Source organism: Zychaea mexicana (genome assembly GCF_025766255.1).
Source record: "Zychaea mexicana strain RSA 1403 chromosome Unknown BDB00scaffold_81, whole genome shotgun sequence".
NCBI classification, from domain to species: Eukaryota; Fungi; Mucoromycota; class Mucoromycetes; order Mucorales; family Lichtheimiaceae; genus Zychaea; species Zychaea mexicana.
This window is the reverse complement of record NW_026516744.1, coordinates 60,046-81,478: the sequence shown is the minus strand read 5'-3', so window position 1 is coordinate 81,478 and position 21,433 is coordinate 60,046. Positions and strand designations below refer to the sequence as shown.

General features: G+C 43.3%; 6 protein-coding genes across 6 annotated transcripts; 4 read left to right on the top strand and 2 right to left on the bottom strand.

Annotated features, from left to right (window-relative positions):
* Positions 1-5,150: 5,150 nt before the first annotated feature.
* Positions 5,151-7,377, top strand: BDB00DRAFT_875989 (uncharacterized protein; the record flags this gene model as incomplete). The annotated part of the gene is made up of 11 exons (XM_053127432.1): positions 5,151-5,181; positions 5,266-5,396; positions 5,451-5,495; positions 5,640-5,780; positions 6,003-6,106; positions 6,182-6,356; positions 6,415-6,519; positions 6,600-6,718; positions 6,794-7,014; positions 7,093-7,235; positions 7,324-7,377. The coding sequence occupies 11 exons, from the start codon at positions 5,151-5,153 to the stop codon at positions 7,375-7,377; spliced, it is 1,269 nt and encodes a 422-aa protein (XP_052976024.1).
* Positions 7,378-8,929: 1,552 nt separating this feature from the next.
* BDB00DRAFT_841278 (carbon-nitrogen hydrolase) lies at positions 8,930-10,457 on the bottom strand. Its single transcript, XM_053124819.1, has 4 exons — positions 10,244-10,457; positions 9,979-10,051; positions 9,280-9,875; positions 8,930-9,109 (listed from the first exon to the last, which is right to left on the bottom strand). Exons 1-4 carry the CDS (start codon positions 10,251-10,253, stop codon positions 8,988-8,990), a joined length of 801 nt encoding a protein of 266 aa, XP_052976023.1. The 5' UTR covers positions 10,254-10,457; the 3' UTR covers positions 8,930-8,987.
* An 852-nt stretch (positions 10,458-11,309) lies between these two features.
* Positions 11,310-12,678, top strand: BDB00DRAFT_841265 (26S proteasome non-ATPase regulatory subunit 10-like protein). The gene is made up of 5 exons (XM_053124818.1): positions 11,310-11,699; positions 11,761-11,859; positions 11,945-11,972; positions 12,051-12,138; positions 12,209-12,678. The coding sequence occupies exons 1-5, from the start codon at positions 11,604-11,606 to the stop codon at positions 12,309-12,311; spliced, it is 414 nt and encodes a 137-aa protein (XP_052976022.1). The 5' UTR covers positions 11,310-11,603; the 3' UTR covers positions 12,312-12,678.
* A 33-nt stretch (positions 12,679-12,711) lies between these two features.
* BDB00DRAFT_841255 (uncharacterized protein) lies at positions 12,712-14,617 on the top strand. The gene is made up of 6 exons (XM_053124817.1): positions 12,712-13,021; positions 13,109-13,206; positions 13,280-13,516; positions 13,646-13,775; positions 13,856-14,014; positions 14,088-14,617. The coding sequence occupies exons 2-6, from the start codon at positions 13,118-13,120 to the stop codon at positions 14,121-14,123; spliced, it is 651 nt and encodes a 216-aa protein (XP_052976021.1). The 5' UTR covers positions 12,712-13,021; positions 13,109-13,117; the 3' UTR covers positions 14,124-14,617.
* Positions 14,618-15,195: 578 nt separating this feature from the next.
* On the bottom strand, positions 15,196-17,762 carry BDB00DRAFT_875984 (uncharacterized protein; the record flags this gene model as incomplete). The annotated part of the gene is made up of 7 exons (XM_053127431.1): positions 15,196-15,292; positions 15,385-15,690; positions 15,795-15,935; positions 16,013-16,151; positions 16,219-17,037; positions 17,145-17,327; positions 17,453-17,762. 7 exons carry the CDS (start codon positions 17,760-17,762, stop codon positions 15,196-15,198), a joined length of 1,995 nt encoding a protein of 664 aa, XP_052976020.1.
* Positions 17,763-19,820: 2,058 nt separating this feature from the next.
* BDB00DRAFT_841234 (Ser-Thr-rich glycosyl-phosphatidyl-inositol-anchored membrane family-domain-containing protein) lies at positions 19,821-21,037 on the top strand. Its single transcript, XM_053124816.1, has 4 exons — positions 19,821-20,031; positions 20,118-20,272; positions 20,350-20,424; positions 20,549-21,037. Exons 1-4 carry the CDS (start codon positions 19,898-19,900, stop codon positions 20,794-20,796), a joined length of 612 nt encoding a protein of 203 aa, XP_052976019.1. The 5' UTR covers positions 19,821-19,897; the 3' UTR covers positions 20,797-21,037.
* Positions 21,038-21,433: the final 396 nt, after the last annotated feature.

Here is a 21,433-nt window from a genome sequence, read left to right as displayed (position 1 = left end):
CCTGAAAAAGGATGGCGCTCAAGCGTGATGCCCATACTCTACCGTCAAAGTAAAAGCGATGCTTTGACGAGTAGGCAGGCGTGGAGGTTGTTGAGAAGTCTTGGATGTGAATCTTCTGTCGTAGACGGGACGGGTGTGGGTGATGAGTCGGGTGTGGATGGTGAGGCTGCTGCTTCTTCTCGTCCCCTTTAACTAGAGGTTGCCTGAACAATAGAAAATAAAATTTAGTATATGATTGATGCATGCAACACAACCGATGCCTAGTTTATGAGTCTCTTTACTTTTGATTCTAAGGAGTTGCTCTCTGTACTCGTCGAACGTATTACAGTTCCTTTGGACAGGCAGGAGTGATGCACGACCTATTTCTTGCAACTCTTCAAGATTTTCGCTTCTTTCATCTTCGACAATCATGTTGTGCAAAATGATGCACGCCCGTATGACCATCGTCAGGTTGGCATGCTTCCACAGTCTTCATGGTTGGCGAATGATGGCGAAGCGTTTCTACAGCACACCGAACGCCTTTCGACGTCCTTCTGTACAGCTTCTTGCTTTCCCGCAAAGTACTGTAGAATGTTGTCAAAATAGTGTACCTTGAAACCTATAATTCACGCTTACTTCTCTTTGTTGCCAATTGGCATCCGAACACTCTTCACCAAAGTTGCCCCCTCAGGGTAGATGCCATCTGCCAAATAGTAGCCCATGGTATATTCGTGGCCGTTGATGGTGAAGTTTGCGGGTGGTGCGACACCTGAGGCAAGGTTGGCGAAGAGGGTGGATCTTTGCAGAACGTTAATGTCGTTGAGCGACCCAGGGAAGCCAATTCCTGCATGCCAGATCCACAGGTCGTGGGAAGCAACAGCTTCTAAAATTACTGTTGCTTTTTTTTCCTTTCCTTGGTAAGCCCCATGCCAGGCAGTGGGACACAAGTCCCAGCTCCAATGCATGCAGTCTAGTGATCCAAGCATGCCCGGAAACCCGCGCTCGCTGTTCTCTGCTAGGAGTTTCTCGACATCTTCGTTCGTAGGGCTTCGAAGGTACTCCTTGCCAAAGCACTGGTCGATAGTCTTGCAGAATATCTTGAGACACTCGACGGCAGTGCTCTCTCCCATCTGCAGATACTCGCCGATTGCATCACCGGAAATTCCGTAAGCAATCATCCGCATCGCAGCTTGTTGCTTTGAGTTTGGGAGACAGGCCTTGTTTACCAGCAGCATTCGTTCTCTGAGTGAAGTACTGGTTTTCCTGCCCCAAGCTTTGAACGATTCTCAAGAACAGAGTTCTGCGCATTCGGAATCGACGTCGAAAAAGATGTTCCGGATACACTGGATCTTCTGCAAAGTAGTGCATGTAAAGTTTCGCGTCAGCGGAAACATGGTCTCGTCTGATGACGGCGCGTCCATGTACAGATCCTCCTCGACGTTGATGCTCTTCACTGTCGTCAGAATCTTCAAACATTTCTCTGATACGCGAGATGCGTCGTCTACGAGCGCGGTCTTCGTCGTCATCAAAAAGAAGTACGTGTATTTAGCGAATGGTGGACATTGGAAAAAGGAAGTCGAAACTGTGAATGAAGAGAGAGTAACTAATAGTACTGAGAGCATCTCCAACGATCGTTCTAAATTCTATTTTAGGATTCCGAAATAGAAAATTTTGAGTTCCAACAGTCGTCCTATTTCTATTCTATTTTAGAAAAGGGTCAAATTTTTTAGAATAGGCGTCCCAAAATTAGGGCAAGTTTTCTAAAGTAAAATCGCGTTGTTGTACGCAGTAAAATAAAGCTCTCTCTTCTTTATAAATCACTTCCCTTTTCCAACAACAATGTCTTCTAGTTCTTCTGCCCCGATCCCCATCACTAATGTCGAATCTCGTGTCGAATCGACCACCGATCCCGAAGTTGTCGCAGAATCGTCGACAGCAGCAGCAGCAAAAGCTGGCAATCGCGGTCCGAGCTGGAGCAATGAAGAGGATGTGTGGTTGTGTCAATCCTGGCTTGCCACCTCCACTCGTTCGTCAAAGGGCACCCATGTTCCCCTCTAAATATTGTGGGAGACTCTATAAAGATTTTCTTCAAAGAGGGGGAGATAAGGATGTACGAACTGGCCAGGGAGCCCTCTCGGGCCGCTGGGGTACCATCCAAAGAGAGGTGTCTAGATACTGCGGTTGTCTTGCAAAAGCTCTTGCGCGAAATAAAAGCGGAAACAACGAAGAAAATGAGGTTAAGGGATGCTAGTTTTCATAAACGATACGATACCAGTACTGATGAATATATGGGAGTGAAGAAAGACTACGCAGTAACGCTGCATAAGAAAGCTGCGAAATCTGCTTGGAAGTTTCAACACTGTTACAATGAGCTTCATGAGCAACCAAAGTTCAGTAACAAGTATGTCAATGTGACAAATCAAAGCGCACCTGAGTATGTGAAGCGCCCAATCGGTCGCAAGAAAGCCAAGGAGCAAGAGAAGGAGGATGGAACGCGCAAGCGTAAATTGGACGATGATCGCGCTCGATTGGCGAAGGCTTAAGAGGAGCATGTCCAGAACAGCCGCAGGCGCATCGAGCTCCAGGAGAAAATGAACGACGATGAAGTGATGCGAGAACAGCTCGACAGATACTCAGGAGCTGAACTCGAGTATTGGACGCTGAGAAAAGGCGAGGCTTTGGCCAATGCAAAGGCCAGAATCGCAAAAGCCATTGTCCAGGACGTAGAAGTTCAACAGACTACCGACGACGAAGTTGACGAGTAATAAAAAACAATAAATAAAAATATCTTTTGTGTTTTACTAGATCATATTGCCTTGGTGCTGCCACAAATGCTCAACGAGGTCGTTCTTCAGTTGATCGTGGACCGCAACATCCTTGATCTCATCATAGCGATTCAAGTATTCGCTCATGGTGTTTGGATCCCTGCGAACTGTCAAAATGGGCGCCGATCCAACACTTCGCAATACTTCGGCTTCGTTGTCATCAGCAACATCCTCTCCTGGATTGCAGCGCTGATCTTCAACAATCATGTTATGCAAGATTATGCATGCGCGCATAACCATTGACAGATCGTCGGGTTGCCATAGTCTTGCTGGGTGTCGAATCACAGCAAATCTACTTTGCAAGATCCCAAAGGCACGCTCGACATCCTTACGGTACGCTTCTTGCATACAGGCAAACAACTATATAAGTAGTTAGAGTTGCTGCTCTCCATATGCATTGTTAAAATTTACCTTTTTTTTCTTCTCAATCGGATGCGTGATTGAATCCATAAACGTAGCCCACGGCGGGTAAATACCATCAACTAAATAATAGCCTTTGGTGTAGTTGTGGCCATTGACAGAAAAGTTGACGGGCGACGTAACATCAGACGCCAGATCATCGAAGATGGGGGAACGCTGCAAGACATTGATGTCATTCAGCGTACCCGGGAGACCGAAGAACGCGTGCCAGATCCATGTTTCGAAGTCTGCTACAGCCTCAAGGATTACTGTAGCTTTCTTCTCTTTGCCTTGATATTGGCCTTTCCATCCGGCAGGACAGTTTTTCCATTCCCAATGCATGCAGTCCAAGGAACCGAGCATGCCAGGGAATCCGCGTTTTTCCGCCATATCAAGAAGCCGCTTGATATCATCCTCGTTTGGTGAGCGCAGGTATTCGTCACCAAAGATGCGGCTGATTGCCAAGCAGAAGCGCTTTAGGCACTCAAGAGCAGTGCTTGCACCTAGGCGAACATATTCGTCGGTCGCATCGGCAGATACGCCATATGCCAGTTGGCGAATTGCTGCCGTCGCTTTCTGCAGCGGTGTCAATCCAGGCGTATGAGCCGCGTCGTACTTCTGTGGAAAGAAGGCATCTTTCTGCTCCAATTCGCTTACGATCCGTTCGAAAAGCCGACGACTCATGCGAAAACGAGTACGGAACTTGTATTCTGGGTAAACAGGATTGTCGCCAAAATAGTCATTGTATAAACGCCAATGACCTGTAACGCGATCGCGGTTAATGACGAGATGACCAGGAACAGAGCCTTTTCTGGGTTTTCTCACTTGATCGTCGTCTTGGTCATCAGCTGCAAAGATTCTCTGAAGATGCTCAACTCTGCACTGACGTTGGCGTTCTTCCTCGATGTCTTCATCGAACATTTGTTTTAGGTTGCGAATATTTTGGCTTGACATTGTGAAATGAGTGGTTGAAGTAGAAAGAGCAGATCAGTAAATTCAATAGCCAGTTTTAGAATAGCGCGACCGTTGGAAAAACCATGCCAATTCTATGGTCCTGCTAGGATAGCGGCGTTCCATTTTAGAACGACCGTTGGAGATGCTCTGAGTCTGCTGGGATTTCATGTCGTTTCTATGGTCTTGCTAGCGGCTTTGAAAATAGCGAGAAATTTCGCGAGTCTGCTGGGGATGCTCTTATCTCGAAAACTTCTTTAATATGGAAAAAATGTCATCAAACCTATCAAATAATAATAATAATATGAGCCTTTGTATTATCATTCATATATTAAAATATGTGAGCAAAAAACAGATGAGTGCTGAGGGACTAGCAGGGCGTAGGTACTAGTTTTCCACACTCAACCAGTATAAAAAGGGGCGCAAAGAATGCTGAGGGACTAGCAGGGCGTAGGTACTAGTTGTCCACATTCATCACTCGGGAGTATTCTGCAATAAGCAATCTAATCCCTTGAGCAAAAAAACAGATGAGTGCTGAGGGACTAGCAGGGCGTAGGTACTAGTTGTCCACATTCATCACTCGGGAGTATTCTGCAATAAGCAATCTAATCCCTTGAGAAAAAAAAACAGATGAGTGCTGAGGGACTAGCAGGGCGTAGGTACTAGTTGTCCACATTCATCATTCGGGAGTAATCTGCAATAAGCAATCTAATCCCTTGAGAAAAAAAAAACAGATGAGTGCTGAGGGACTAGCAGGGCGTAGGTACTAGTTTTCCACACTCAACCACTATAAAAAAAACCTCGTATATGTACTTAGCTTTGTAATAAATTGTGGTAACCATGTGAAAAGAACTACAATATACCGAATTTCTAAAAAGCTGTCACAGCAAATTTTTTTTGAGCTTTAAACACAGCCACGGCCATTGCATTAAAACAAGTTTCGACGATACACGGTTGCTTACCGTCTAAATCTTCCACAAGAATTGTTAGGTTGCGATGACTACCGTAGGCCAGATCTTTAAAGAGAGTAAGTTGTAATGCATATAAATAATTTGAGTGTAGTACTAATTTGATACTTTAGGTTTTATAAAATATGTTTCTGGGGAGAAAGGTGCTGTCTCGTTAAAGAGATTCCATGACACTGTCCCGGACGTGATCTTGAAGAACAGCAAGAAAGGGGAAGATAACAAGCGTATTTGGGGAAGATGCTTTAAAGCTGCTGTTGCTGAGTTGAACATAAAGGTATGAAACATAAATTCCAGCATATTCAATTTGCTAACATATCGATATACACAGAACTATACCAAGGAGCAACCAGACTGGGAGGAAATCGAGAAAAAGGTAAAATAAAAGTTTATTGTCCTTGTAAAAGTGAAACTCATATTTATAAGGAACTAGATCTCTGCAAAAATCTATAAGGTATTACTAGGCATCGGTTGTGTTACATGCATCAATCATATACTAAATTTATTTTCTGTTGTTCAGGCAACCTCCAGTAAAAGGGGACGAGAAGAAGCAGCAGCCTCATCACCCACACCCGACTCATCACCCACACCCGACTCATCACCCACACCCGTCCCATCATCCACACCCATCCCGTCTACGACAGAAAGTACAAACAAACGAGTAAGTAAACCGTAATAAGTAACGTAGTATTGATATATTGCTTAAACGTCATCAAATGTATACCGAATGTGTATTTAAACATTCTTTAACTAGAGAAAAAGAATGACGACATACCTGTCTCATAACACTGCGCCAGTTGTCAAATTAGAGGACGGAATAGAGAAGGTGAGAAGTTCTATTTATGTTCTAACATAATGTTGACGCTGATATTTGTTTTCATAGTGGAAAGTGAATGGAGTAGAAGTGTCAGAAGCCTTACTCGAATACAGAAAGTTGTCGATCGAAAAAGGTGAAAGAAAGATGCTTGGTACTTACCAGGAAGAGCTGTAAGTAATAAGTAACCGCTTCAGTGGCTACATGATACATTATATACTAACTTGTTGGAACACCTGTATCTTTAGATCTGTCAATGGTATTTTCTTGTTTGACGACTTGAGCAGTGTTCATCCAGATTCATCGTTGGAGTACGGGTTTGACAATGACACATGGGAAGCAATCACTGACGAGTGCAAAACACAATATCCTCTTGTCGCATTATCAGAAAAAACAGAAGCTATTGTTAACAAATTTGCAAAGGTAGTAAATTCTCGTTTTGAAAAAAAAAATAGATTTACTAACTTATCAATGATGATAGGCTGGTAAAAAGAATTACAAGGAATGCAGCGGTATTGCAAAAGAACTGAGCGATGATGAAGACGAGATTAACAGCCAAATTCGAGAATCACTTATTAGCATGCACGTAACCTGGATATGCAATTCAATTTTCAAAATGTGTGTGTGTGTACTTACTTATTTCTGTACATTAATTTTAGAATCAAGTTCTATTCTTCAAAATCATCAAAGAAAGCCGATCAATTAGAGAGCACTTTCTCGATGTCCGCTGTTTGCCCATTAATGCTTTCATTTTTGGATGAAACACATTTGTTGACAAGAAAAGGGTACAACATCAATATGAATAATGCCGTAGTGAATAATGTTTTCAGCGTGCTAATTACTTTTCTACTCGTATTTAGAACTGGCTTTTTTTTCACTGACTTGTCTATGAACTTTGAATATGGTGCAATGCCAACAGAAGGGCTCTTATTGGTAGAAATCAAGCCGCCCTACAAAGTTCACAATGGAAGTAGACCAGATTTAGTCAAATTGGCTAATGTAATGAAGGATTCTATGGACAAAATGGTTGAGGACCGTATTGACGATCCAGAAATCACTGTGTTAGGATTGCTGGTTGAAGGTGAGCTACATCAAATATAGCAATATAATACGGTAAATATTTTATAGATCGAAATCGTAATCTGGGGTATTATCATAGGTTTCCGATGCACTCTATTTGTAATGGATTTGCATTATCAAGGCATCTACCGGTTAGTGCCCTTGTCTGTTTTTTTTATTCCGCGAGATCGCAACGATTTCAGTGTTCTCCCAAGCTGCTATGAGGCACTCGGAACTTTGCAGGTAAATAAGTTTCTAGATTCTACAAAAAATTTTGTTCTATACAGTAGCATGATAATACATTTAAAAGACGCAAGTACATATCCACTAGTTTGGATGGATGGCCCTGTACATATGCATTATCATGCTACTGCTACAAGAATAGACCTTCTTTTGTTTTGCAATGAATATGAATTTCCTGTATTAAAACACACCACTAATATAACAATACAGCATATGCTATCAAAAAACGCCGAATTATGTTTCAATTTCCACCGAAAAAAGAAACGAGAGTCTATTCGCCACCGATATGTAATCGAATCTTGTCATCCAGAAAAAAGCCAATCCACAAATACCCCCAGTGATCAATAATTTTACCCCAACCATGTATATTTTATCCTTATCAATATCAACCTCTTGTAATTACTTCTTATATTTTTAACATACACAAAAAAAAATTGCTTTTCATCATCCTTTTTGTCCATCTTCACTCACAACAATACAGTGCAGCACGCACATCCTTATTTTTTTATGCATATTACTGCTTTTTTTTACTTTTTCTTCTATGATACTTCACAGTAAAAGCAGTTAATCATTTTAGCATGTCATTATTGACAAGTAACCACTTACTGTAAATCAATCACTTTGCCTCATTATATCTTTTAGAAAAAGAAAAAGAAATAAGTCAGTTTGATTGATTTGTTATAAATGAATCGGGGGCTTTTATACATCATCAATTCAGCCCGTGTAATTACTCTACTCCAAGCGATTGTTGAGGGTGTATTCAACACTCGAAAAACTTTTTTTCCACAATGTAAATCATGGAGGAACCAATGTTGTAGCTATATTTTTTAATAATATCTTTAGTCAAGAACTACTGTAGGATTAAACAAATACATGATGTTAAATATTAAAATCCATCGAGAATGTCAAATCGAAACTCGAGTCATGCCAAGGAAAACTCATGTAGTGCCAAATCGGAATACATGACAGGCCAAAAGAAAAATGCCATATGCCTCCCATCGCCAAATCGAAATTGGTGCGACGCCAAGTTGGAAAATATAAGATGTGCCAACCAATAGTGAAAAAATCCTGTATTAACACGGGCGTCACTTGCTTTCTTTGTGGTACCCTATTTTCATAATTCTGTCATTCTGTAATACTCTGGAAATCCTGTTTGGATCGATCCGGGACCTACCGCCCATCATCCTCATCATTGTTATAGCGTCGTCGTCAATGTTCCTCTCCAATGCCCTCATGTTCAAAAGAGGCATCTATGAACATTTGAGATCAGCCCTGTAATTCAGGTGCAGCTAACAAATGACCATCTGTTTGATAGGATTTTCCAAAAAGGCCATCGTCCGACTTTGGCTGGTCCGTTTGAGAGAGAGAGAGAGAGAGTAATATGCCGGCGTGCCCTGCGTATGCGTATGTGTATGTGTGTGATATGTACATATACATGATGCATGGTAGGCGCGGACGGTGTTGAATGTAAAAAAATGATGAATGACTTTTTGACTAATAGCTGCTGATCAGACAAAGTTTCCAATGGCACTAAACAAAAGCATATTAACGTGCGAGACGCATTCCACTGCGTCGCCAATTTACAGTACCCCACTTGACAAGAGTGTGCTACTCAACTGGCAGATGCTTAAATGGTGGCTAATACCGCCCATACAGTGTATCATGCATTGCACCAAAAATAACTCAAAAAGAGATTTTCCAAAGGCCACAGCAGAAATCTTTTTAATTATCATGTGGATCGAGAGTGTACTACTAAGATTGTATGTCTACATCTACAATCATGACGCCACTGTCTCGCGAACCCATGTGGTTCAACAAGCGCGGGGTATTATAGCCGACCTGTAAAATGCTGCTGCCGCCTGCAAATGTAGATCCTTGAATAAAAAAAGCAAAAATGAGTCTCTGTGGAAGGGGATGAGAGGATCAAGGGAGAAGGAAGGAAGGGGGGAGGGGATGACAGGCGTTTACAGATCTTGGATGTATGTATGTATGTATGTCGATGTAGAATAAACCAAGTAGGCAGACATAGCATGATGATGCGTACCTTTTTCTGATCCTGTGCGATTGCATGCAACGACACAAACACGACGGCGGTTCTGCACAATCAAAGGTGCAAGGCGTTGGGCCCAATAAGAAATGGTGTCGGTGACACTACTTGTGCTGCTGTTGTTGTTGTTGTTGCCTTGCAACCAAGCCATGCAACAGACAATGATCTGGGTATCTTGGTCGTCATGGAAGCGCGCGAATTCATAGGCGTCAAAGGGAGCCTTGAACTGATACGGATTGATATCCATGCAAATGCCAAATCCGACCCTGCCTAGACCTTCTATGGTCATTGACACAAAGCCAGGGCCCTCCGCAGCCCAGCGTTCATCTGTCTCGAAGAGAAAGGCCTTTTGATATGTCTTGACCAGATGACCTTGCGGGTTGACGCAGCACAAGCTGTTGTAGCCGGGGCTTTGCGGATAGCCAACAACCACAAAACTACAGAGGCGTTGCGCTTGTCGCTTGGCCCATTGCACGGTGGTGCCCCATTCGGCGTCCTCCAGGAACGGCTGAATCTCGTCATGGCTCTTGAACACATAGCCAGTCAATGCCATTTCTGGCAACACGAGCAGATCAATGGCGTCAGGTCCATACCTTTTAGTGTTATTTTGCGGGTTTTAGCTGCAGGTACAAAAAGGAAGAGAAAGAGGTCATTCTCCTTGGGCTTGGGGAAGAACCAGAAAGAGGGGGGGCTTACTGTGAAAGTAGATTGTCTACAATGGCAATGGTCGCTAGAGGATCTGCCCACACAGGGGTGAACTGACAGCATGCTTGAAACAGAACATTTTCATTATGCAAACGGTTCGGTCGGGGAGTTTTTTGGCAGTAAGCATTGCATTAGTTTGGGATGGGAGAAAGGGCCTTTTTTCTTTCTGGGGGGGGGTGGGAAAGGAGCTGTGTGAAAGAGGGAAAAATAAAAAAAAGGGGGGGAGGTTGTTTAGGGTGACGGAATTGCAAATTACCTATTTTCATCGGCTGGGTGGGGAGAGAAAAGATGAGAGAGAGAAGAGAGAAAAAGAGAGAGAGGGGATCGCTTTCATTCAACCCGCAAAGGGGGATGCTCCCCGGGGGTGGGGGGGGGGTGGAAGAGAGGGCGCATGCTGGGGGTTGTTTGTTTTTGCTTCCAAAGCTGCTGCAGCTGGGTGCTGCTGCTGTTTTAATCAGGTTTTTTTTTTCTTTCTTTGTTGTTTGTGAAACAAGCGCTAAATAGTAGCCAGGCAGACGATCGTCGGGCTGAGCTTTCTTTCTTTCTTCTGCTTCTGTGTTGCTTTGGGGATCAGAAAAAATTCTTTTTGGAGAGGGTGACCCGTGTGTTTCACACGGGAATTCACTTCACCGAGGAAAGAAAAACAATGCTGGCTGCATGTGATTGGTACAGCCATCGAAAACAGCTCTCGGCCAGTTTAGAGCGCCGATCGGGGCTCCCGAGCGGCCCGCAGGTGGCCGTCCAATATATAAACTGGGACTCTTTTTTTTCTTTACGTCGTCTTTTTTATTTTTTTCTTGTCGCATGGTATCACACACACACACACACCTCCCCTTTTAAAATAAACCTTCTTCTCTCTCGCTTTCAAGTGAACAACAGCAACAGCAACAACTTTTGAAACTCAGCAAACATGACCACCACAGACACCGTCCCATCCTCTTCAACCTCCGCCTCGCCCTCCTCCAATCAAGGCATGCTTCTGCTCGAGCCCTACCAGCCAATGGTTTTTATGGAAGACGACTGGGACAACTCGCCCTCGCCACCCCCACTGACAACCGATGCACAGGACGACCCGTTCGCGGACATGGACTTTGTTGACGTCTCCTTCTCCTTGCCGCCAACGCCGTCCAACTCGGCCCCGCAGAGTCCGGCCATGCCTGCGGACAAGTCCATGCAAGACAGCGCCGAGGAGCTGCTGTCCATGCTCATGCAGACCTACTGCCCCAACGTCCAAGCAGCTTCTTCTTGAGAGGCACAGTAAATCCATATACCCCCTTTACATCCTATCATTGTATACAGACTTCCATGAACTTTTTTTTTCCTTTTACATATAAAATTGTATATTACTTTCTTTTCCCCAAACGTGTCTCTCTTTGTAGTTAAAAAAAAAGTTTCCCTCTCTCTCTTTCTCTCTTCTTCCCCACCGCCGCCGTCATGACAAAATGCATATACACAGTGACGCAAACACACAACCCCATTGTTAAATATATACTTTTTTTTTTTTCATACATACAATAAGAAAGTGTGTGTAATCCAAAAAGAAGTCTGGCGGACATTTAAAATTTGCATAGTGCGTGGCTAATTGACAAGTCCCCAAAAAGTCAGATCTTTCGATTATGCTAAACATATTTACTGCTGCATACGAAGGCAAGCTCTTTGTTGTCCAACAGCTTGTCGATAGGGTCTCTGCTGCTGTCAAAGAAAAAGACGAGGTGCATACTTTGATACACGCAAACTCATGGCCCTGCTTGCTGATGGACCCTTTTCTTTTAGGACGATCGCACTCCATTGCACTGGGCTGCATCCGGAGGCCAAGGTGACATTGTCGACTACTTGATCTCTAAAGACGCCTCAATAAACGTCGTAGACGATGTAAAAAATTAGCAATGTTGCTCGATCCATGGACTAACAGAGTCGAAGTCTAACTCTTTTTTTTTTTCTTTTGTGGCAACATTAGTCTGGCTGGTCACCACTTATGATTGCAGGTATATCCACAAAAAAATAAAGATGACGCGTACTTACCCTTTAATTGATTAGTCTCTTTTTTTTTTGGGCTATACCAGCATCTGCCGGACATATTGCTTCAGCAGAAAGTCTCGTAAAGCATGGTGCTGACGTGTTTCTCCAAAACGAGACAGGTCAAACTGCTTTGTAAGCTGCCCTTTTTTTTTTACCCTTGACACGCAGCGAACAACTTTTTAACCACGTGGAAAAACAATAGACATTATGCAGCTTCAAAAAACCGAATTGAAATCGTCAAGCTATTATTAGCAAACAAGGCCCAGCCCAATCAAATCAATAACATCAAACAAACCCCATTGTAAAGTTATCTTCGCAACCTTGAGGAACAATGTATAAAGACAGTAGAGTTGACATGATTGTAAATATATAGACATCGAGCCGCCGCTCAAGGCTTTACGGCGGTCGTCAAACTCCTGCTCGCGGCAAAATGTCGAGTCAATCCCAAGGACGCTGAAGCAAACACGCCATTGCATTTGGCATGCGAAGAAGGTCACGGAGACACGGCAGCGGTGCTTTTGCAGCATGGGGGTAACGCGGATCAATTGAATGCCGAAGGAAAGTCGCCTGTGGATGTATGCAGAACCAAAGAAGTACGACTCTTTATTGAGAAGCATATCGAAGAAGATGTATAATAAATAAAAAAAACGAGCACCTTTCCATCACAAACGACTCATATGTGTCTTTAATGTCGTCGTAGAGAGACTGATTGCTATCAGACTGTAAGAATCAACTCCTTTATTACTCTTGCTTCTTTTGATGATAGACGTCTCTTTGTGAATAGTATACCATGTTGTTGCTAGCGGAGCTTCTTTGGATAACCAAAATAGGGATCGCCCCGCTAAACAGCGTCCAAGTTGTAAAAGATCGCAATGGCCAAAGGCAAAAAGCATGCAAAAAAAGATCATGGTAAAGACCGATCGCTTACAAGATTTAGCTTATATGTCGCTTTTACACTATTCACCCGAACGGACACTCAAACATAGGCAAAGGGAGACGGCGTGGCGGACACAAGGTAACTTTGTTATACGTGTTAGCCCTTTTCTTCTTTTTGCCTTTTGCAACCGTGCGCCGATCACACAACTTTAACATGGGATCATAGTCCTTGAAAATGCCAGACACAGGCGATTTGGAATCACAGCTGCGCGATCTAGGTTTATGCACCAAAGACATGACAGGCGATGGCAACTGTCTCTTCCGGTTCGTTTTTTTCTCTCTCCTTTTTACTTTTGCAGTCATTGACAAAGGAGGGTGTTTTAACACCCTATTCCAGTGCCTTATCCGACCAATACCATGGTTACGATACAGAATACCCTACGTTCCGACGCGATGTATGCGGGTTTTTGCGAGAACATGAAGACGAATACAAGTTCTTCGTAGAGAATGACCAATCGTTTGATCATCATCTCGAGTGTATGGAAGAGGATGGCACGTATGGCGGCAATATGGAATTGGCTGCATTTGCACGAATGCGTCAAGTCGATATTAAAGTCTATCAGCCTGGATTGATGTGAGTTTTTTTTGTGTCTTGGCTATATGGATGGCTGTTTATTAGGGTGATGTTTCTGGAGAAAGGGCTGATTTTCAATTGAAAGAAGTTTTGCCATCTTGTTTTTTTTTTAACCTTGGGTATATATAGCTATGTGATTCGTGGAGTAGACGAAAATGAAGAAGCAGAAACCATATTGCATATTGCATATCATAGCTGGGAACACTATTCTTCGGTGCGCAATTTAGATGGGCCGTTCACTGGGCCGCCAGATGTCAGGGTATATCTCGTTAAAACCAAAGAGTGGACAGCAACGTTTAAAAACACGAAATGACGAAATGACCGGATTCCAATTATTAGGTTGCCCAGCAAGAATGCCAAGCAGACAAGCAACAAGATGAGGCAGTTGAAACTGATCCATTAGACTCAAAAGAAAAGGTGGTGCTAGCCGCATGTCCTGACACTGACCTACGGAAAATTCGTCGGTTATTACGGAAACACAAAGGGGATCCAGACAAAGTGATTGAAGTGCTTTATGATGTATCCGTCGAAGAACCAGAAGAAAAAGAAGAATCTAAACAAGAGCACGTAGGACAACCATCTACCAAAAAAGACGACTTTTGCATAGAACGACTACAACAAGAGGCGTTAGAGGAGCAAAACAAAGAAGAGGAAGAAGAAGCAGAAAGAAAAGACAACGGATCAGCATTGGTCGACAACCCATCGTCTAGTGATGAAGCCAAACCTAACAACAGCGTCATAAACGACATGGAAGCAGCAACAGCAGTAGTAGCAACAGAAGTAGAAGAGGAGGAAGGGGGAAATGACGAAAAGAAAAAAGAACGAGAGCAACAAGAAAAGCCAAAGGGGCCAGCATCCAAGAAAAAAGCAAAAAAGTTGACAGAACGTCAAAAGAAACAGATGCAAAAGGAAAAACGGAGGGCCAAATGGCTCGAGGACAACAAGAAGCAAGGTGCTAGAAAGGATGGCGAGTCATCTACACTCACAAATGCCATGAAAGAAATGTACATATAGTATTCTTATACACAACACATCCACCCCCCCCACCCCGCAAATGCATGAATATATCACCTATTTAGACGCTCTATAATCCAAAGTCCGTTATTTCAAATTCTTTTTTCGTCCTCAAACCGAGCCCTTTTTTTTATTTCTTGATCGATCTCGCACAAAAAAAAAGAATGGGCAAAGCAAACAAGGGCAAAGGCAGCGCTAGCACTAAATGTAACTCTCAACCCCCACCCAAACTATTCCTCAAAGTATTAATTCCATAATGTTGCCATACAGTTCAATCGGCAAAAAGTAATGTTTCTAAGCATGTCACATCCCAGCAACCAGACGTTGAACCTAGCAATGGTAACGAAACCCAATTGAGACACAGTAATAATTAGGAGAATCAAAAGATCTAATCATTGTTACAGCCAAGGAACGTATTGAACAAGAACTCGGGTTATTACATGTTCGAAAACAAGCAATATCCGTGGACCACAACAACAACGCAAGCACACACAAAGTGAAAAAGAACACGACCATGAAACGAAGCGCCAATGCGCGTCAACAGAAAAAAGTTGCTCGAGCATTACTCGTTGCAGAGAAAGGAGAAGCCAAAGTTGAACGAGCTGCCACAAAAGCAGAAAAGAAAAAACTACGCAAGAACATTTGGTCATAATTTTTTTATTAATTTATGACCCAAGACCTTGTCTCTTTCGCCGTATAACAGCTTCTATTGGGGCCGTGATACCTTCGTTATTGGCACCCAAAGCATCGCCTTGTTTCCATCTAATTATTACAACACACAAAATAGCAATGTACATTTCTTTTAGCATTATTTCTTTTTCCCTTTTAAAATCATTGGATTGGCACACTCTTACCCCATTGCTGCAAGCATACGATGACCCACATTGGTTTCTCCAATAGGTCCAACATCTGCGCCAACCACGGTATTGACTGAAGGGCCAGCATTGGCTGCCATTGGCTTGCTCTTTTTATCCTTTTTGCCGCCATGATGCTTGCCCTTTTTGTTGGGCTTATTGTATGTGGGTCCATTATCGATGCGATGTTTCCGCAGGATACTGGATTGTGCATCGATCGTTGATTGTGCTTCGTCCAGAAATCGTTCAATGTATCTACGATCCGCTGGCAAAAAGGTATCTCGCGTCTTTTGCAGAACTGGCGTTCTATTATATATATGATATATATACAAGGATGATGAGTATTTTCTCCCAACTCCACCCAGATGCATCCTGACCTTTGCCACACCCTCTGTCCCAAACAATAATACCTTTGAGCGCCTGTTCCAAAACTATGGGATTTAAGCTTGTAGGCTGTAGCAAGCAGGTGGAGTTGTCGACGACAGAATTTGCTCATTGGCGCCACTTGATAACTAGACAATTGATCGTCCATAATGAACATCCTTATACGCCTATAATGCATAGCCCCCATATAAGTAATCTCTTCCAACCAAGAACTCGCCCCCATATCATCCCCCACTCTACATACTTGTCAAGTTTGCGTAATTGTACATTGTTGCCTTCATATTCCCGTTTGGCATTCTTTGTTGCACGCTTGTCCAATTGCTTTTGCTTTTTCTCCAGCTTTTTGTCTCGTTTACTTTGACGTTCTAACCGGTTTCGAATACCTAATCATGATCTTTTTAACATCTCGAACCGTACCATAACCCCCAGATCATACAAATATAAGCTTACCCGTCTGCAAGCTAGGTGGAACTTGATCCAATGATTGTTCCAGGGCGTATCGAAAGTCCTTTTCCGAAATCTCTTGCACTGATTCATCGTCACTCTGATGATCAAAAGCCCCGTTTCCAACAGTGTCAAAGTCGTCCTCCTCGTCCGAATCAGGGGGTACTTCAATGACGTTTTCGTCAGAGTCGCTCAGCTCGTATATCTCTGGATAATTTTGTGCTGCGGGGTCTGTACCATTGGCAAACGCCCGTAATGCTTCCAAACCTTCTTCCTCGTCATCGTCGTCATTCAAACCGACGTTTTCCATATAATCTCGCATAATGGCAATATCATCTTCGTCGTCCATGTCTTTTCGACGGTTGTTTGTGCGACGACCTTTACTTTTGTCAAGGTGAATGATGTTATCCGCCTTGTGGCCGTGCTCTTCTTCGTCGTCGTCGACGTCGTCGGATGATGATGATGTTCCCAAATAAATATCGTCGCCTGGGATAATTTTGCGTTGCTGTCGCTTTTTGCCTTTGCCGTTATTGTTGGTTTTACCAGCAGCTTGGTTGTTGTTATAACGATGATGATGATCATCATCATTGGAGACAGCTGCAACTGGGCCAGGATTTGAATCAAAGTAAAATCCAAGAACAGGAACGCCGTCGTCTTGTTGAGAGTGCGCCTCGCTGTCCACAATTTCGTCAATGACAATATCGCTTGGATTCGAGTCAAGGTACAAGCTCGAAGACTCGTCCGTTTTTTCTATAATCATTTTCTCTTGTGTTTCTGCTGTGGTTGCCGTTGTTTCTGGGGCCATGGCTGGTGACACTTCTTTTTCTAATAGCATAGTTACAGACGCTAGTCAATATCCATGCCATTGCATCGCTTCTGTGGCGTCAAGTGTGTTTGTCTGTTTTTCTTCCCACACATAAGTTGATATATACCGTTGTTGCTGTCGTCATTCAGAACGCTGGAGGATCGTGTAAAAGTGACAGCCTTTGTATATGTTATTTTGCTATTGCTGCGGCTTGAGCTACTGCGGATCACTTCCTCTTCGGAATCGCTGCCTTGTGCATTCAATAATGCTCGATGATCAAGCACTTTACGTTGTTTTGTCGTCTTTGCTTCTGTTTAAATTCCAAATCACAACCACACACAGCAAAAAAGAAGAAAGAAAAAAAGTAAGGGTCATAGGTTAGCCTTTTCTATAGTTTAAAAGATAGAAGACCCATCTCTATGGTAAAAACATAACGGCTAAACTTGCCTTTGGCAGTAAGCAGCTCAATATCAGGATCGTATTTGGGATCGTCCACAGCACCAAACTGGCCAAAAACTGGAAAATCGTCTTCCAGATCGCCTTCACTGCTTTCTGGATCGTAATCGTTTTCTACCTTGTAAACATAACCTAGTGACGTCGGATAAAGCTTACGACCACGACCACGACCGCCACCGCCACGTCCACGTCCACGATTGTTGTTGCGGCTGCTACCGCCACCTCCCCGGCTACCGCCGCGTCCTCTTCCTCGAAATGAACCACCTCGACTTCCCCTATTTTTCGGCATTTTGATATATGAAAGAGGCAAAAGAAGAAAAAGAAAAGAAAACTTGGATATGCCGCCCTCGAATACGGACTTTATAAAAACTCCATATTGGCACCTTTTGCTGCTGCGGTTGAAGGACCTATTCTTGTTGGACCAATGGCCTGAGAGAATCGTTGGTAGCTGCTTTGATGCATTGGATGGGTTCTTTTGTGTGGCGAAGCATGCGCAGTACAGTTGTGTGCTGTTACCGATGATGTGTATGTCTGTGCCATCGCATAATTTTGACAGCACAAGTACCCAACGGGTCTCTCGGAGAGACAACAATAGACGTCATGAGACTAAACTACTTTGCAGTTTTGCGAATTTTACATCAGTATGGGCAGTATTAATTGATTACATAATTGATACAAATCAACTCGAGCACTGGTCATTACAAGTATCATAGTCATTAGCTACGAAGAAAGGACAAAAGAAGAAGGAAATACAAGTATCGGGGGGCTGTCGGTGCGATCTGTGTGAGATCGTCAGCAACAACAATATAGACAGGATTACAGTATCGTGAGTGACCGTGTATCATTAGCAAACCACCTCGTTATAGGAATTGTTGATTTACGATGATACGATCACAAATCATTACCGGTAACGAGAACAAATTCATCAACATCAGACAGTAAATATGTATACTTCTTTTCTCCCCCTTTGTTAAACCCGGTCAGTCGCCCAAATCCCTACCTACTTTAGGTGAAGAAGACCAGGTTAGCAAATCAGATCCTACTACTTGATATCCATTATTATTTCGTTTATATTAATCAAGCTTTAATGATTGCTTGTGTCTAGAAAAAAGGCACAATAAGCACTCTTCTCCTAGCACAAGAGAGCTAGCCAAAACCCTCTTTTTTGAATGAGTGTTTGAATAATAAAGGAATGAGATTGAGGACTGATCGAGTGGGGGCCAGGAAAGGATACATAGTGCTTCGATCCCATCTTACTTGATCTTGTTCCTACCACTGGTACTGAGAGGAAAAAAAAAGATTTTTCCCGATCAAGCCAGAGCCTAGTAGAACATGGTGGTGTTGAAAAGCATTATTTACCTTGTATTATCTGAAATCACGTTTTTGTCGTGAGTGATGCGAGTGTCTGTAATGAGAGAGCTCACATAGGATATAATCACTAATAAGTCGATGGATGATAGGTATCATACACAATAGAAAGAGACCTGTGTTTTAAAAGCTGTACATGATAGTTAAGCGCTAACGTTTCTATTCAACACCATATATATGACGAGAGAATAAGCAATTCTCATTACGTAGTTTGCAATGTGTTCTTCATATACGGCAGTCAACAACAACAACAGCTGCATTATAAAGAGGTATATGTGACGTATAAACAGTCTGATGATTTCATGATGATTTCTCCTTAATCTAACCCGGTAATGGTACTCTAAGCTCTCTCTCTCTCTCTGTAGTATTATGTGTGAGTGCAAAAGGCCTGATTAGGCTAAAGCGAGATTGTGAGATATCAACATGGCAATAAAATACAAATTCAAGCCATCCTTATTTCGTCGTCGCATCCACATGTCTTTTTCTTAACTGTCTGACAATAAAAGGGAAATGAGTTGGCCAATTTGTCACATACTCCTACTTACTACACCCAGACACAAAAACAAAAATTAACCCGACAGATCTCTTTTTTTCGCCTAATTCGTATCAATGATGATGTGTGCTAAAAAAAAAAAGAAGACCAAGAAGTATACAATTGCGCTTGTTTTGGTACATTTATTGGAGGTCGACTGTTTTCCAAGGATTCTTTTGGGATTATGCGAGCCCGCAATGATACACGAAAAGTTATCATATTGCGGCATATTCAATAAGCGATGGTGTCACAATGCAATATCCAGTCTTTTTATGGGAAAAAAGAGGGGGGGGGGTGTGTGTGTCGGGGAGAGAGAGATGATGCGTTTTCTCTGTGCGAGGGTGGGGACGATCTGTGATGCCAAAATTTTCTGTACGGCACGCACATGGAAAAAATGCATATAAAAGGGATCAGGTATGCTTCCTGGATCTGACCTTTTTCTTTACCCTCTTCCAGCCTTTCATTACAACCTTCCTTACTGCAACCTTCCTTGTCATCTCAGTACTATTACTAATACTACTACCATGAAGTCCATTGTTGCCGCCATTGCCGCTCTTGCTGTCGCCTCCGTCTCTGCCCAACAGGCCAACATTGTCAGCATCACCTCCCCTCTCGAGGGAACCACCTACACTGCTGGTCAAGAGGCCACCATCTCCTGGTAAAGAAAGGAGGATTGATTGATACCCGAGAAACTCGGGGAATCGGTATATACGATCGCTAACTTTGTCTTTCTTTCTAAAACAGGATCAATCCAACCGTTGACACCATCTCCAAGATTGTCCTTGCCAAGGGTTCTGCCACTGCCCTGCAGCCCGTTGCTGATGTTGCTTCCAACGTGGATGCCAAGGCCGGCAGCTACAAGTGGACTGTTCCCGCTGACATTGCCCCTGGCAACGACTGTAAGTTTTGCCAACGCTACTCGTTTTAAGATGAACTGTGTGAACTGACAACAACTTTTGGATGGCGATCTCATTAGATGCCTTTGAATTGGGCCAGTCTCCCAATCTGGCCTTTACCGGCCACTTTACCATCAAGGCTGGTGATGGCTCTTGTAAGTGTGCTCTATATCGATAATGTGGAGATGGAGGAGCCAGCTGGTAGAAAAAGAAGGCGGGGGGGAGGTCATGGGATTTCGCAAAATGTTTGTTGTTTCTAACTTTTTTTTGATGAATTAGCCTCCAACTCTACCTCCTCCAGTGCCGCTTCTTCTGGTAGCTCCCCTAGCGCTTCCGCTTCCTCTGACTCCAAGCCTTCTTCGGGTTCGTCGGCCTCGGCCTCTGGCTCCAATGAGGAGTCCTCCGAGCCCTCTTCTTCTGACTCTGCTGGCTCGGCTGAGGAATCCGCCGACAGCGCCGCTGGCAAGGTTGTCGCCGCTCCCATTGCTTTGGCTCTTGCTGGTGCCGTCGCTGCTGGTCTCCTTTAAATGATGGTTATGACCATCATTCTTTTAAAACAGATCTCTTTTTGTTTGAGAAACCATTAGGAAACAAACATCTTGACACGTCCACACCCACACACTCTCTCTCATTTTCTCTTTTTCTTTGTACTTGTTGTCCGCTCTATCTACTCTATTCTAATACACTCCCTCTTTTCTACAATATACGCCTTTTTTTTCCCTTCCTAGGAAAAAATAAACTTTCTCTCTTTTATTTTCCTCATTATAGCAATTTATTTTAGTCTGATTTTTGCGGCTGCTGATTTCAAAAAAGTCGGTTTCCGGAAAGTTAAAGTGACGCAAGGATAGAAATATGGGGGGTAGGGAAGAGAGCGAGGAGTAAAAGGGGACATCACCTTCTTATACATCTTTTACCTAATGGTCAAATAAGAGAGTAGCAGAGAAAAGATGCTGATGTTACATCTACACGTCTTTTGTGATGAACAAGTGCTTCCGTGAACCTAGAATGCTATTTTTATAACCACAAAAGCTCATCTTGCACCGGGATCGCTTGGTGGTGATGATAGAAAGAACGTACCTGACGTATTTCCATCACAAACAGTGCGATTTTTTTGGTGATTGCGTTGGTGCAAGAGAAAAAGGTAAGCGTTGAGGAGGTGGGAAT